General features: G+C 36.0%; 1 protein-coding gene across 1 annotated transcript; it reads left to right on the top strand.

Annotated features, from left to right (window-relative positions):
- Nucleotides 1-14,460: 14,460 nt before the first annotated feature.
- On the top strand, nt 14,461-16,651 carry LOC131595827 (ammonium transporter 1 member 1-like). Its single transcript, XM_058868316.1, has 2 exons — nt 14,461-15,423; nt 15,620-16,651. The coding sequence occupies exons 1-2, from the start codon at nt 14,592-14,594 to the stop codon at nt 16,300-16,302; spliced, it is 1,515 nt and encodes a 504-aa protein (XP_058724299.1). The 5' UTR covers nt 14,461-14,591; the 3' UTR covers nt 16,303-16,651.
- The last annotated feature ends 512 nt before the right edge of the window (nt 16,652-17,163 follow it).

Raw genomic sequence — 17,163 nt, 5'->3', positions numbered from 1 at the left:
ATTTTCCATTCGTGCTTACAGTGACTCAGATTGGGCAAGCGACCCAGATGACAGACGATCCACCTCAGGTTCGTGCCTCTATTTTGGTTCAAATCTCGTTGCCTGGAGTTCCAAGAAGCAGACACTTGTAGCTCGTTCAAGCACTGAAGCTGAATATCGAGCTCTAGCTCACTCTACTGCTGAATTATCATGGTTAGAATCTCTTCTTAATGAGCTCAGGATTCCATTTCATGTTCCAGTTCTGTTATGCGACAATCTCAGCGCAGTGATGGTTTCACACAATCCGGTTCTGCATGCTAGAACAAAGCACATTGAGCTCGATATCCACTTTGTTAGAGAAAGAGTAGTAGCTGGAAATATGAAGATACAACATATCCCAGCTGCAACACAAATTGCCGACACCCTCACCAAACCTCTAGGCACAAATGCTTTTCAAGATCTGCGAAACAAACTGAAAGTTGTTCATGCTAAGCACTACTGTTCAGTTTGAGGGGGGGTGTTAGAGTATATGTTATAAGGGGGGTTAACTTAGTTAACCAACCATTGTGTAGGCCCAATAAGAATGTACTCGTTTAGCCCATCTCTTGTAACAACTTCATTATATAGTTCTGCACTATTCCATTGGAATAGTAAGTGAGAATAATATACTTTACACAGAGTGTAAATTGTGATTGTAATGCTTTTACATGAATCAGAGATTCAAGAATAATATTCAATCACCAAACTTCAATACTATAACATGAAAATACATTATTAAAAACTAAAATTTAGTCAAAATTGCAATGTTTTTTAAAAAATTGTATTTAAAAATGATTTTTATGAAAATCTATTTGAAATAGCTTCAAAATTAAGTGATTTTTTGAAATTTTGATATCCAAATTTTTTCTCATAAATAGATAAAATACCTAAAATCATATTTTAAGAATAACTACTACTCAAACAAAATTTTCATTTGAAACTTTTATAAAAAAATTCTTTGTAAAATTTTTTTTCACAAAATTATGTAACACTATAAAAATCATTTATAAAAAAAGTTAAAACAAACTGACCCTAATTCTAAATGGTTTGTAGCAGAATTTTAAATGCCTTACTAACTTTATTATCTCCTTTGACTTCCTCTAATTTATTCTTTACTCTCTCTTATACTAATGCATTTAATTTGCAGATCTTTGAGAATGTATAGAATCCATTGTAGCTAACAAATGATTGCCGCAAATGCTTGACACTATGCTCAAATGAGGATCTTGAGACTGTAAGTTGCTTATTAGTTCTGCATGATATCAATGACTTGTCAAGAAAGAAACACTTCTGTGAGATGAATCTCAATGCGCCTAGGCATCCTGCCATGTCTGCATAATGGCCATTCAGTTGAAATGTTGAATTTTTGAGAGCATAATGCCTCGACCTGTACATGTTTTGAGGTATCTCAGAACTCTGTGGGATGCATTGAAGTGTGATATAGTAGGGGATGATAAAATTTAGCTGAGTTTTTTTTTTTTTTTTTGACAGAAATTTAGCTGAGTTGTTTTGTGCATAATGTCATATTTGTTCAAGTTGCATTCAAGTAAAATAATTATTTCACTAATCTTCTATAGGCGGGAATGTCATGATAGAGAGCAACTTCATTAAAGGATTAAACTTCATTAAAGGATTAATAAGTGTTGATACAAGTTTTGAGTTGGCAAATAATCAATCTTCTAATAGAAAGGACAATATTGAAAATACATAAGCGTAATATCAGTTAATTTCTATTTTGATACCTTATCTTAGTCAAAATTATCATATAATTGAGTTCTTCATGAAACTCCTCACTCACTTTAGGTCAAAATGACTTTTTCATGAAAATATGGGTTTGACCAAGTCAACCTTAAATGAATTGATTCAAGTAAATTGATGAATTGAATCAAGTGTTTTTGGTCGTATGAATCAATTAAATGTGAATCGATCCAAATGTGTTTTTGTCAATTTTCGTGTGGTCACTGATTAGTGCCAAAATGTCATTATTTTGAATATATATTTGTGGCACTTATCGATTCTATTCTTTTTCGTTTTTGAAATAAAATCCCAACTTTTGTCTAAATAATCGTATACTTAAATTTTGATTCATTTTGTGTACCGTTTGTCCATTTATCATTCGTTTTATAGGTATTGATGCATATCAGAGTCTCGAGTAATAAAGTGTCGAAGGCACGACTTCGATTATGCAGTTTTGAAGCAATAAAATGGAAATTATGCAGAAGCTCGCTAAGCTAGAGTGTAGCGCGCTTGGAGTTTCCAAAATATAGGCAAAAATATTTTTCTGAGCTTGCTAAGCCAGCTCGGCTCGCTTAGCCAGCCTGTGAAAATTTTGTGTTTATATTTCTCATTTGAGACATTTCTAAGGTTATGGTTTTTGGGGGATTTTTGACCCAAACTCCATCAATCTCATTTTTTGGTAGATTTAGGTTAGAAAACAACTATGGAGCTTGTATTCAGATGATTCGAGGTGGATTGATCATCGATCGGAGCTGACAAATCGGGAGATTTTCGGTTCATTTCTGATCTTCTTCTTTGTGTATTCTCTATTAGTTGGATTTGTATGTACATTTACTTTGAACTCATGTAAATTTGTCGCCCATTGCGTTATATATAATCTGCTTTACAAATCTTTGTCGATTGTTATCTTGGATTTTTGCTCTGTGCTGGGGTTTAGGTTGTTATTGACATATAATGCTCGAATCCTTATCTAGGAGGATTATCTGTTAGTTTATAGATTCTAGAGATAAATTTAGAGCTAACATTCACTTGGGTATTTGTCCTTAATGCCTCTGTGTTGGTTGTGTTGTGCTGAAAGATCATCGGCGCGAGCAACACGGTTGTCTTATGTATTATCGAGGTGTGTGGAGAGATCGCCGTTGAGATGATACAGTGGGTTTAGTGGTTGATACGCGATGAAATTGATGAGTATTGTAGGTTGAATATAAATGGTCGATAACTTTAATTTTGTGAGGAGTGAGTATATTTACATGCCTGATAAGTTAATTTTATCCGAAGAATGTATTTATTTTCTATTTATATGTTTTAGTTTCCATTTTTACTTTCATTCCATTTTAACCCGAACTCGAAAACATAGAACCCGTTGAATGGCATTCTAACCAACCGTTCTCTGTGGATACGATAATTTCCCCGAATAATATTTCCAAATCTTTTGTTTCTTGTCGCTATACCGCTTGAATAAAATGGCGCCGTTGCCGGGGAATAGTTTTGTTTAGGATTGCATCACAATAACTCCCGTGGTTTTGAGCTTTGCACATATCATATATATTGTATATGCTTACTTGTATAATTTCACTTGTAATGTTAATTTGTATATGTTTATCATGTAGCTTACTTGTATATGCTTATGTATAAGTATACTTTTGTAGGTGAATGTTGGCTAAACAAGTTAAAATTGGACTAGTGCTTTATTTCAAATCTTCACTTCTCAACTTGCGTATCCAACATTCGCCAATTTTTTCTTTTTGTATGATAATAGTTGTATGTGTTCCATACTTGTGCAAATGTGCGTTTGTTTGTGTACATAGTATTATACTTTCGTTTTTTATGTGTGTGTAATTGTTGTATATATTTGTACTTGTAACGTTTGTTAAGTGTTTTGGTTAGGACACTTTCTTTAGGTTTGTGCGGTAAGATATTACCATGGCATGACGAGAGGAAGCTACTTGCCAAGCAAGACAAAACCATAAAGATGTCGAGCTAATGACGTAAAACAAGCGCTTGTTGGGAGGCACCCCAACGGTGGTAAGTTTTGGTTATTTTTCTATTTATGAGGTATTTAGGTGAAGTGGAGGTGGCTGGAAGAACATATTTTGTTATGGTTTTATTGGGTTTTTCTCCAATCTCTTAGCGAGATTTAGCTCGCTTAGCGAGCACATAGAAAAATATGTTTTGTGCCAATGGATTCACTTGGCCCGCTGTTTTCCCACTTTCACCAAGGCTATTTAGTAGGAGATACTAGTATTATTTTTCTAATTCTTTTGTTGGTTGTTTAGACTCAAATTTTGGTTGTTAATCGAAGACTTTTAAGGTGTTATCCGAAGCTTGAGTATTTCAACTTGTAGATGCATGGTAATGATATTGTTTTTGAAGTGTATCATTCAAGGTACTCGTTTATCGTTTTCTATAGCATAATATGTTTAAGAAACTTTTCATTTGTATAAGTACCATGTCATTCATTCTTTTGCATTACTTGCTTAATGATTGAGTCACTTTAGTTCCCAACTCCCAGTGTGTAAAAGCTTTCCATAATTCATAAATGTTGGAGACTACAATATTTGTTTTCACAGGATTTTATTATGTTTAATCTTATATTTATGTTGAGTGTATGAAAGCATGAAAGGAATTTTGTTTCATTTTGACCACAACCACCTTAGCCAAATAGTTAATTTATCTTGTGAGTGTGTGATCATTTGTTAACCCCTTTAAGCTTCTTGTCAACATCCATGTTATTTCTTGAACTTCTATGCTTGCATTTTTTTTCACTTATTTTTGTATGGATGTTGATTCCTATGTTTTCTTGAATCCTCAACCATAATTTTTGGTTTGAATATTTACCTTCTCATAGAAAGTAGGGAGTATTCACACTAGGATGTTGGTTAAATTCAAGTTGGGAAGAGAAATGGTTGCTACTTATTTGGTTGTTGCTATGAGCTTGAAAAGAATAGAAAAAGAAAAAATATGAAAAAGAAAGAAAAGAAAAAAAACTGGAAAAGTTTTGAAAAACAAAGACAAAAAGAATATTAAATAATATTGTGTTAATAAGTAATTTGATTGGTTTGACAAAGTTTGATCGAAATTTTTTTGTTTGAATCTTTGGTGGATTGATCACTCTCTTAGTTTTAGGCAAGTTTTTGTTTCGATTAGCTTTAGGAATTATCCCTTGTTTGTTAACCAAGCCACATTACAATCTTAAAAATCCATTGTGATTCTTGATTTTTTATTTTCAATATGATTTTTGGATGAATGCATAATTTAGTCTTTGTTTGCAATATTGTTGGATGAATGTTAAAGTTTCTCACTTTTATGCGTTTTTCATCCATTGTTGAATTTTTACTAGGTGTGATTCATGATGCGAGCTTGTATTGTTTTAGAATGTTTAGTATGATTTTTGTACTTAGGATTTGTTTCGTTCACATGTTTTTGTTATAGGATTGTGGTAAGTATTTACTTTGTTTATACGTTTTTGTGTTGAGCCATACATTTGTTTTTGGTTTTTGAAACCTGTTTATTCACGATTCTTTGATTTATTTGACATTGTTTGAGGATAAACAACGTTTCAAGTTAGGGAGAGTTTGATAACTGCCAAAATATCGTTATTTTAAATATATTATTGTGGCACTTATCGATTATACTCTTTTCAATTTTGTAACAAAATCTCAACTTTTGTGTAAATATTCGTATACTTGAATTTTTATTCATTTTATGTATCGTTTGACCATTTTTCATTCGTTTTATAGGTATCGATGCATATCAAGCCTCGAGTAATAAAGTGTCGAAGGCACAACTTCGATTATGCAGTTTTGAAGTAATAAAATGAAAATTATGCAGAAGCTCGCTAAGCCAGAGTGTATCGTGTTTAGAGTGTCCAAAACAGAAGCAAAAATATTTTTTGAGCTGGCTGAGCCAGCTCCGCTCGCTTGGCCAGGAGCTCGCTGAGCCAACTTAGCTCGCTTAGCCAGCCTGCAAAAATTTTGTGCTTATATTTCTCATTTGAGACATTTCTAAGGTTATGGTTTTTGGGGGATTTTTGATCCAAACTCCATCAATCTCATTTTTTGGTAGTTTAGGTTAGAAACCAACTATGGAGTTTGCATTCGGATGATTCGAATGGCCATCCAGAAGATTTTCGGTTCATTTCTCTTATTCTTTGTGTATTCTCTACTAGTTGGATTTGTATGAATATTTACTTTGAACTCGTGTATATTTGTCCCCTACTGCGTTATATTTAATCTGCTTTACAAATCTTTGTCGATTGTTATCTTGGATTTTTGCTCTGTGCTGGGGTTTAAGGTTGTTATAGACATATACTGCTCGAATCCTTATCTAGGATGATTATCTGTTAGTTTCTAGATTCTAGAGATAAATTTAGAGCTAACAGTCACTTGTGTATCTGTCCTTAATGCCTCTGTGTTGGTTGTGTTGTGCTGAGAGATCGTTGGCGCGAGTAACACGGTTGTCTTATGTATTGTCGAGGTGTGTGGAGAGATTGTAGTTGAGATGATACAGTGGGTTTAGTGGTTGATACGTGGTGACAATGACGAGTATTGTAGGTTTGAATATAACGGTCGATATGTTTAAGTTTGTGACGAGTGAGTATATTTATATGCTTGATAAGCTAATTCTATCCGACGAATGCATTTATTTTCTGTTTATATGTTTTATTTTTCGTTTTTACTTTCAATCCATTTTAACTCGAGCTCGAAAACATAGAACTAATTGAATGACATTCTAACCAACCATTCTCTGTGGATACGATAATTTCCCTGAATAATATTTCCAAATTTTTTGTTGTTTGTCGTTATACCGCTTCAACAAAATGGCGCCGTTGCCGGGGAATGGTTTTGTTTAGGATTGCATCGCAATAGTTTATGTGGTTTTGAGTTTTGTACATGTCGTATATATTGTATATGCTTACTAGTATGATTTCACTTGTACATGTTTATTTGTATATGTTACTTGTATATGTTCACCATATAGTTTACTTGTATATGCTTATGTATAAGTATACTTTTGTTGGTGAGTGTTGGTTAAATAAGTTGAAATTGGACCAGTGCTTTATTTCAAATCTTCACTTCTCAACTTGTGTATCCAACATTCACCAAGTTTTCCGTTTTGTATGATAATAGTTGTATGTGTTCCATACTTGTGCATATGTGTTTGTTTATGTACATAATATTATACTTTCATATTTTTCATGTGTGTGTAATTGTTGTATATATTTGTACTTGTAACGTTTGTTGAGTGTTTTGGTTATGACACTTTTTTTAAATTTGCGCGGTAAGACATTACTATGGCATGACGAGAGGAAGCTACTTGTCAAGCACGGCAAAACAATAAAGACATCGAGCTAATGACGTAAAATAAACACTTGTTAAAAGACACTCCAACGGTTGTAATTTTTGGTTATTTTTTTGTTTATGAGGTATAGCCACTAATCTCAGCTTCCAAGCTATATCAATCTGAGTATTTGGTATATACAATTTATATATTAAAAATATTAAAATTTTGAAACGAATATTGTAAAGAGAGAAGAAGAAATACAAGCATATGAAATGAAATTCTATTCATTTTATAAAAGGCTTAATTGCAACTTTAGTCCCCCTATTTTATCTTTTTCTTGATTTTGATCCCTCTATTTTAAAAACCACTATTTTAGTCCTTTTTTAAAGTTTTTTGTGCAATTTTCGTCTCTCTATTTTGCTTTTTTCTGCTAAACTAGTCCCTATTTTTGTCTCTTTTTCAACAGAAAATTCAGAAGGGGGACCAAAATCGTGATTTTAAAAATAAGGGGACCAAAATCGAAAAAAAGACAAAATAGAGGAACCAAAGTTGCAATTAAGCCTTTATAAAATGATGATAGAGTGAATTAAATGGTAATGTTATATTTTAATTATCCATAGTTCTAATAAATTGTCCAAAGTTACAAAGTTATGGAATAGTAAAGTTATAGAATATTTCCATAATAATCCAACTTGTATAGCAATAGGATTAGCTTTTAAGTTGTCTTAACTAACTAGTGAAATAGAAACAACAAACTAAAGAGGTTTTATCTGGGGTGATTCGGATAGTAAAAGGAAGTTCCATGCGGTTAGTTGGGATAAGATCACTAGTCCTAAAAGTAATGGGGGACTGGGTTTGAAAGAACTTAATATCATGAATAACACTTGTCTTATGAAGTTAGGTTGCAAGCTGCTAAATGGTGATGATGATTTGTGGTGTCGTGTGCTTCGTAGCAAGTATAATGTTGATAATTACGGTGAGCCCTTGCATGCTAAACCATCGGATTCTTCTTTGTGGAAAGCTATCACAAAGAACGCGGTGCAACTTACGGATTTAGGTGTTTGGAGGATTGGACCAGGTAACAAGATTAACCCGTGGACTCATTGCTGGATAGAGAGGGGCTTGATTCTTGCTGATTTGAACCTCAGCATTCCTTCGGAGCTGCAGCAGTGCGTTATCAAAGATCTGGCGCATGACCAGAGTGAGTGGAATTGGGATATTATGGCTTGGCTTCATGAGTTTGTCAAACTGAAGATTTTTGCTATAGTTCCTCCCAAGGCGGAGAATGGAGATGACATTCTTGTGTTTTCTACGGATGAGGAGGGTAATTTCTCTATCAGTAGTATGTATAAGGAGCTTTCCCGGTATGATGGTGTTAGCGTGAACAATGATTGGTCTCGTGTTTGGAGTTTGAAGGTGCCGGAACGTGTTAGATCCTTTATGTGGATTCTTCTTCATGATCGTTTACTAACTAATCATAGAATTAGTATGGCCGGTTTTGGTGTGGATGGTTGTCGCTTGTGTGGTGCTGTGAATGAGACTAGCTTACATGTGCTCCGTGACTGCCGCGCGGCAAAAAAACTGTGGGACAGTATAATTCCCTTTACTCTAACAGATTCTTTTTTCAATGCAGGTTGGAATCAATGGCTTCAGCTTAACCTTTTTAGTGAGCGTAGCGGATTTTCGGATTGGTGTAATCTTTGGGCTAATAGCTGCCACGCCCTTTGGCATTGGAGAAACATGGAAACTCATGATTCATCTTACAAAAGACCGCTGGTTATGCAAGATGTGATAGAAGATAAAGTTCAACAATACAACAAAGCGATATTTGTTCAGCACAGTGTTATGAATAGGTGCCATGAGAGGGTGTTGGTTCATTGGCGTGCTCCCTTGGCTCCCATAGTGAAACTGAATGTGGATGGTTGTTAAGTGCCAAAATGTAGTTATTTTGTGTTTGTAAATAGTGGCACTTATCGATACTTTTTGTTAATACCGTTGAATAATTCCCCGTTTTGTGTATAAATACGTATACTTTGTGAATAGATATATTTTCATACACTTTTATACTTTTTGATAGTTTTCTACCCTTTTTGTAGGTATTCTTGCGTATTTGGAGCATGAGCATTAACGTGTCGAAGGCACGGCTTCAAACGCGCGATTTTGAGCGGCGGAATCAATTCATTCAGCGAATAAAGCTCAAAATCAAAGAATAATAAATCACCAATTTGGTTGATATGTTGTCATTGTTAGATGGGAAATTGAATAAGCTTTCCAACGCTTCGAACCGGGCGCAAATCGGAGTTACGGTTCTCAAGTTACGCCATTTTTACTAAAAGCTGTTTTTTCAACTCAGCGAGTTGGGCGCGATGCGCGCGACGCGCGCTGTACCAGATCCAAAATTGCATAAATAGGCGGAAATCAGATTTTTTAGGTTATGTTTTGGGTATTTTTGAACCCCAACTCATCCTAGGTCATTTTTGGGTAGATTTGGCTTGGAAACACCATTGGAGCTTGCAATCGGATGATCGGGGGTCGAATTTCTCATTGATTGGTGTTGACAAACCAAGAAATGTTTGGTTCTTTTTCTTCTCTTCTCTTTGTATTTCTCTTTTGGTGAGTTTGTATGTAAATACTCTAAACCCATGGATGTTTGTTACTCTTTGTACTAGTTGTATAATATATTTGCTTTACAAAGCTTAATGGGTGTTTTCTTGATCTTTTTGCTTGAATGTTTTGGATTTGTGTTGTTGTAGAAATAGACATCACAAATCTTGATTAGGGGAAAACCTGTTAGCTTTTGATTCTAGACATAGGATTGGGGTTAACATCCACATAATATCTGAGTTTAATGCCTCTGTGTTGTTCGATCGGTGGAGACATCGTCGAAAGAGCAATATAGTTGAAATCTGTCGGTGTTGCAGAAATGGACATTGATGTGAGGGATATGTGGTGATTCTGATGAGTATTGTAGATTGATTACGGCGGAGTGATAAATCTAAGTTTGTGAGGAGTAGTTTAGATTCAAACCAGATAAGCTATTCTCTATCCAGAATGAATTCTTTTGTGTTCATAAGTTAAATTTCCGCATTTACCGTCTAAACCCATTTTAACCCAAACTCATAACTAAGAATCCGTCGAACGGTAGTTCAGTAGCACCGATCTCTGTGGACAAGATAAATTCCCGGATAAATAATCCCAAAACTTTTGTTGCTTGCCGCTATACCGCTTCAACAAAATGGCGCCGTTGCCGGGGATTGGTGTTTCTATTGAATTCGCATTGCGATAGTTTCTTTGTTTTTGAGTTTTGTGAATATCGTATATTTGTGAATTTCCTTATACTTGTATACTTTTGTATAGTTGATTGTATAGATAAATGTTCTAATTTTGTTTGGTGGACTTATTAAACAAGTTGAACTCCGATAGTTCTTTAATTTCAAATCTTCACTTTTCAATTTGTTTAGCCAATTAAGGATTTTATAAATATTGCGTTTTATGTATATTTTTGTTTTTACACATACTTGTGTATACTTTTGCTTTTGATTCGTTTGTTAAGTGTTTGGGCAGGTCGCTTTCTTTAGGTTCGCGTTGGGTGAAAGCGTTGGCGTGTCGTGGAGGAAGCTACTACCCGAGCACAATAAAGGCGTCGAGCTTACGACGTAAAACAAGCGCTTGTTGGGAGGCACCCCAACGGTTTTGACTTTTGTAAATTCTGTTAGTTGTGTAAAATGAGATGTGTAGGTGTTAAGTGGAGGCTACACCAGTTATGCAGTCTTCTGGACTGGTTTTTGCTTTTCTGGTGTAGCGCGCGTCGCGCGCATTGAGGGCGCGTCGCGCGGCCTGGGAGCTGAAAAGCTTGGTTTGGCAGAACATAGGGCACGTCGCGCGGTCTTGAGGGCGCGTCGCGCGCCCTGTAACTTTTGGCCAGTGAATTATTTTTGATGGTTCACTTGGCTAGCCTTTTTCCCACTTACACCAAGGCTTTATAATATAGTATTTTATAGTTTTTTTTTAATTCTTTTGTTGTTGTTTAGACTCAAATTTTGGCCCGATTACTTGGAGTCGCATTTGGTAATTCTCCGATTGTGATAGATTCAACATGTCGGTTGTGCGGTAATGATTGTTCAAATTTGTACATCGCAAGGTACTCGTTTATCGCTTTCTATAGCATAGCATGTTTAGGAGACTTTTCATTTGTATAATTTTCATATTACTCATTCTTTTTGCATAACTTGCTCATGACTTGAATCACAATTAGTTTTCCCTTTTTACCATAAATGTGAGGTGGCTTTCCATTGTGTATATATGCGAGAGACCGACAATTCTTGTTTTAACTGGATATTATTATGTTTAATCTTTCGTTTGTATTGTTTTTGTGAATGCACGAAAGTGATCAAGGCACTTGTTTGATTTTGAGCACAACTACCATAGCCAAATATCAATTCACCTTGTGAGTGTGTGACCATTAGTAACCTCCTTTGAGCCTTTGGTCAATATCCATATTGTTTTTGCTTAATGCTTGTCTATGAGTGTTTGGTTCTCATTTTTGTATGGATGTTGATTCTTTGTTTTCTTGAATCCTCAACCATGATTTTTGGTTTGAATTTTTACCTTGCCTTAGAAAGTAGGGAGTATTCAGACTTTGATAATATGGTTGAATTCAAGTTGGGGAGAGGATGTTTGCTTGCTTATGTTGTGGTTGATATGAGGTTGAGGAAAGAAAAGAAAAAGAAAAAAAATGTGAAAAAGAAAAAAGAAAAAAAAAGAGAAAAAGTTTGAAAAAGAAAATAACAAAAAGAGTTGAATAAGATTTGTGCTAATAAGTATTGTGTTTGGTGTGAAACTTGTGATGAAGATAAAAGTTGGATTGGAATTGTATTGTTTGAAACTTTGTGGAAGTAATTACTCCCTTAGGTTTAGGCAAGTTTTTGTTTCGATTAGCTTTAGGAATTATCATTTGTTTGTTAACCGAGCCACATTACAACCTTTAAAGCCCTTGTGATTCGTGCTGTTGCATTTTCGATACTATTTTTGGATGAATGCATAATTTTGTCTTTTGTTTGCAAGTTTGTCGGGTGTGTGTGTCAAAGTCCTCACCTTTCGGTGTTTTTCATCTACCGATGAGTTTTTGCTAGGCGTGATTCGTGATTGAGCTTATTTTTTTTTAGAATGTTTTGTATGATTTTTGTACTTAGGATTCGTTTCATTTTCATGTTCGTTGTAGGATTGTGGTAAGTGTTTACTTTGTTCGTACGTTTTTGTTTGAACCGTACAATTGTTTCATTTTTATAAATCTTGTTGATTCTTGATTCTTTGGATTTTTACTTTTGATTCTTTGAGTGTTTGGCCTTGTTTGAGGACAAACAAATTCAAGTTGGGGAGACTTGTTAAGTGCCAAAATGTAGTTATTTTGTGTTTGTAAATAGTGGCACTTATCGATACTTTTTGTTAATACCGTTGAATAATTCCCCGTTTTGTGTATAAATACGTATACTTTGTGAATAGATATATTTTCATACACTTTTATACTTTTTGATAGTTTTCTACCCTTTTTGTAGGTATTCTTGCGTATTTGGAGCATGAGCATTAACGTGTCGAAGGCACGGCTTCAAACGCGCGATTTTGAGCGGCGGAATCAATTCATTCGGCGAATAAAGCTCAAAATCAAAGAATAATAAATCACCAATTTGGTTGATATGTTGTCATTGTTAGATGGGAAATTGAATAAGCTTTCCAACGCTTCGAACCGGGCGCAAATCGGAGTTACGGTTCTCAAGTTACGCCATTTTTACTAAAAGCTGTTTTTTCAACTCAGCGAGTTGGGCGCGATGCGCGCTCCTGCGCGCGACGCGCGCTGTACCAGATCCAAAATTGCATAAATAGGCGGAAATCAGATTTTTTAGGTTATGTTTTGGGTATTTTTGAACCCCAACTCATCCTAGGTCATTTTTGGGTAGATTTGGCTTGGAAACACCATTGGAGCTTGCAATCGGATGATCGGAGGTCGAATTTCTCATTGATTGGTGTTGACAAACCAAGAAATGTTTGGTTCTTTTTCTTCTCTTCTCTTTGTATTTCTCTTTTGGTGAGTTTGTATGTAAATAATCTAAACCCATGGATGTTTGTTACTCTTTGTACTAGTTGTATAATATATTTGCTTTACAAATCTTAATGGGTGTTTTCTTGATCTTTTTGCTTGAATGTTTTGGATTTGTGTTGTTGTAGAAATAGACATCACAAATCTTGATTAGGGGAAAACCTGTTAGCTTTTGATTCTAGACATAGGATTGGGGTTAACATCCACATAATATCTGAGTTTAATGCCTCTGTGTTGTTCGATCGGTGGAGACATCGTCGAAAGAGCAATATAGTTGAAATCTGTCGGTGTTGCAGAAATGGACATTGATGTGAGGGATATGTGGTGATTCTGATGAGTATTGTAGATTGATTACGGCGGAGTGATAAATCTAAGTTTGTGAGGAGTAGTTTAGATTCAAACCAGATAAGCTATTCTCTATCCAGAATGAATTCTTTTGTGTTCATAAGTTAAATTTCCGCATTTACCGTCTAAACCCATTTTAACCCAAACTCATAACTAAGAATCCGTCGAACGGTAGTTCAGTAGCACCGATCTCTGTGGACACGATAAATTCCCGGATAAATAATCCCAAAACTTTTGTTGCTTGCCGCTATACCGCTTCAACAATGGTGCTCGAGATAGTAATGGTTTAGCGGGTTGTGGAGGGGTTTTACGTGATGCTAGTGGGTTTTGGTTAGGAGGTTTTGCCAAAAGAGTTGGTAATTGTAGTACTTTGATGGCTGAGTTATGGGGAATTTACAATGGTTTAGTTATGGTTTTTGATCTGGGGCATCGTAGTCTTGAAGTTGAGACTGATTCAAGACAAGCTGTAAATTGTATTCTTAGCGGAAGTTATGGGAATAAAATGGTGGGAAACTTAGTGAAGAATATTAGAGCGAAGATGCAGTTATTTGATAAAGTGGAGATTCAGCATATATACAGAGAGGCGAATAATTGTGCAAACATTCTTGCTCTGGAGGGTAAAAAGCTGATTGGTGTGAGCAAGTTCTATCAGGCGGCGCCTATTTGGATGAAGAATGCTTTGATGAAGGATCTTAATCCTGTCTGTGTTGCTAGGGTTATTCCCTTGTAGTTTTCTTTTGTTTCTTGGGCCTCGGCCCTCCTAAGTACCAAAAAAAAAAATAATAAACTACTTAGTAAAAGGATGTGAGTAACATTGTTATTCAATCTTGGAGCTAAAAATATACAATAATGCGTAAAACAATTCAAAAAAAGCAATGTAAAAAGGATATAAAGTTTTTTTCCTTTAAATTTGATTTGACCTTTAAAAATAAAATGACAAACATTGAAAAGTCTTCTCCCACTCATAAATCAAAAGACCAAAGAAAAAATAACCTCGCACTTGCCACTTACAAATAATCTCTTTCTATATATTCACACAATTATTACATAATCCATCATCAACAGAACGCGCTTATCTTTCCAAGCACCTTCGTTCCTCACCTACCTACCAAACATGTCGCTGCCGGAATGTTCCGCTACGCAACTAGCGCAGCTCATCGGTCCCAACGCTACAAACGCCTTGGCCGCCGCAGATTTCATCTGCAATCAGTTCACAGCCGTGGGAAAAAAGTTCGTCGACACACAATACGCCGTGGATACCACTTATCTTCTATTCTCAGCTTATCTTGTTTTCTCTATGCAACTTGGTTTCGCTATGCTCTGTGCCGGTTCAGTTCGAGCCAAAAACACCATGAACATCATGCTTACAAACGTCCTAGACGCCGCTGCCGGTGGACTGTTTTACTATCTCTTCGGTTTTGCCTTTGCCTTCGGTGGACCTTCAAACGGTTTCATCGGAAAACATTTCTTTGGCCTCAAAGATGTTCCTTCAGTAGCTTTTGATTACAGTTATTTTCTATACCAGTGGGCTTTCGCCATAGCAGCCGCCGGTATCACCAGCGGCTCTATCGCAGAACGAACACAGTTCGTTGCTTATCTTATCTACTCTTCCTTTCTCACTGGCTTTGTTTACCCTGTTGTTTCTCATTGGTTTTGGTCCAGTGATGGTTGGGCTAGCGCAACCAACACCGGGAACCTCTTGTTTAGCACCGGAGTTATCGATTTTGCTGGCTCCGGTGTTGTTCATATGGTTGGTGGTATAGCTGGTCTTTGGGGCGCGTTGATTGAAGGTCCGCGTATCGGTCGATTCGATCACAATGGTCGAGCCGTCACTCTTCGCGGACACAGCGCTTCTTTGGTAGTTCTCGGAACTTTCATGCTTTGGTTTGGTTGGTATGGTTTCAACCCTGGTTCCTTCACCAAGATTCTAAGCGCTTATGACTCAGGTAACAACTCATAAACAACTCATAACTATAGTCTATAACCAAATCAATTAGAAAATATTTTTGTGTTAAAAAATTAACTTTTGTTTTGTCTATTGAACTTTAGATTCTTTTATAGAAACTCAATTTCTATTTATAGATTTGAAACATAATTTTTTGCTATTTATTCTAAGATTTAAATTGTGAATTTCTATTTTAGGTACTTATTATGGGCAATGGAGTGCGGTGGGGAGAACGGCGGTGACGACGACACTGGCAGGTTGTACGGCGGCGTTGACTACACTTTTTGGGAAAAGAATTCTCTCCGGTCACTGGAACGTTACCGATGTGTGTAACGGGTTACTAGGCGGATTCGCCGCCATAACCGCCGGGTGTTCTGTCGTGGAGCCATGGGCAGCCATCGTGTGTGGATTTATAGCAGCGGTGGTTCTGATCTCGTGTAACGTACTCGCGGAAAAGGTGCGTTACGATGATCCATTAGAAGCAGCGCAGCTTCACGGAGGATGTGGCGCGTGGGGTATAATATTCACCGCTTTGTTTGCTAAAGAAGAGTATGTGAACCAGGTTTACCCGGGTAAACCGGGTCGACCATATGGGTTATTTATGGGTGGTGGAGGGAAGTTATTAGGGGCACATGTGATACAAATATTGGTTATTATTGGGTGGGTTAGTGCAACTATGGGTCCTCTTTTCTTTGCTTTGAATAAAATGAAGTTGTTAAGGATCTCAGCTGAAGATGAACTTGCGGGTATGGATTTGACCCGACATGGTGGGTTTGCTTATGCTTATGAAGATGAGTCACATAAACATGGGATTCAATTGAGGAAAGTTGATCATAACTCTTCTTCTACTCCTACTCCCAATCCCACCACAGATTTGTGATAACATTAATAATAATTGAATTTACTTTTTGTATTTTACTTACTTTATGTTTTTTATTTATATTTTTCTAGATTAGTTTTGTACGGACATTGTAATTTAGATTTTATTGGTCGTACATTACTTTGTGGTAAAGGATCCAATTGGAGATATTATAAAAGTTTGGGTGGGTAGTTGTTTGTTGACTAATGGCTAGAAGTAAATGACAAGTGGCTATAAAATTATTGGTTCTAGGAAAATGTTTCGGTGGTGGTGCCCGTGTTCCCTCGTAATAATGTTTTTAAGGTGTTTGTCATATTTTTTGTTACGGAGTTTCATATTTTATGAAAAGTGTAGTAATATTTCTTTGATATGGTACAAATTCTTTTCATGGTAGCGGTTAGGGCTGTTTTCGGTCCAGTTCGGTCCGGGTATTTGCTATCCCGAGAGCCGGACCGAAATAGTATCGGGTAAATTTGGACCGGACCGAAACAGTGATGGACCAATTTTTTAAACCGAAACCGGACCATTACTTCGGATATCCGACAAAAGTATCCAATAAGTATCCAATATAGTATCCAATTTTGGTATCGGATAAAAAAATTATCCATTCCCGGACCGAATAACATTTGGTCGGTCCAATGGACCGGTTCCACCGGTCCGGTTCTCGGATCCTATGGACCAAATTAAACCGCTACTAGCGGTGTTGTTGTAATAGTCATTTAGTCATTTCCACTTACGTTCTAAATAAGTGTTGGTAATTTAGTTATCATGTTTTTGTTGGTCATGAAGGGACATCCACTTTTGGGTAAAAAAAAACAACCTATAAATGAGATTGACAGTGAATATTTACTCAAAGTCTTAAATTGTTGAGAAAGGTTTACA

The sequence above is a fragment of the Vicia villosa genome, linkage group LG4 (genome assembly GCF_029867415.1).
Source record: "Vicia villosa cultivar HV-30 ecotype Madison, WI linkage group LG4, Vvil1.0, whole genome shotgun sequence".
Taxonomy (NCBI): domain Eukaryota; kingdom Viridiplantae; phylum Streptophyta; class Magnoliopsida; order Fabales; family Fabaceae; genus Vicia; species Vicia villosa.
This window is presented reverse-complemented; position numbering and strand designations above follow the sequence as displayed.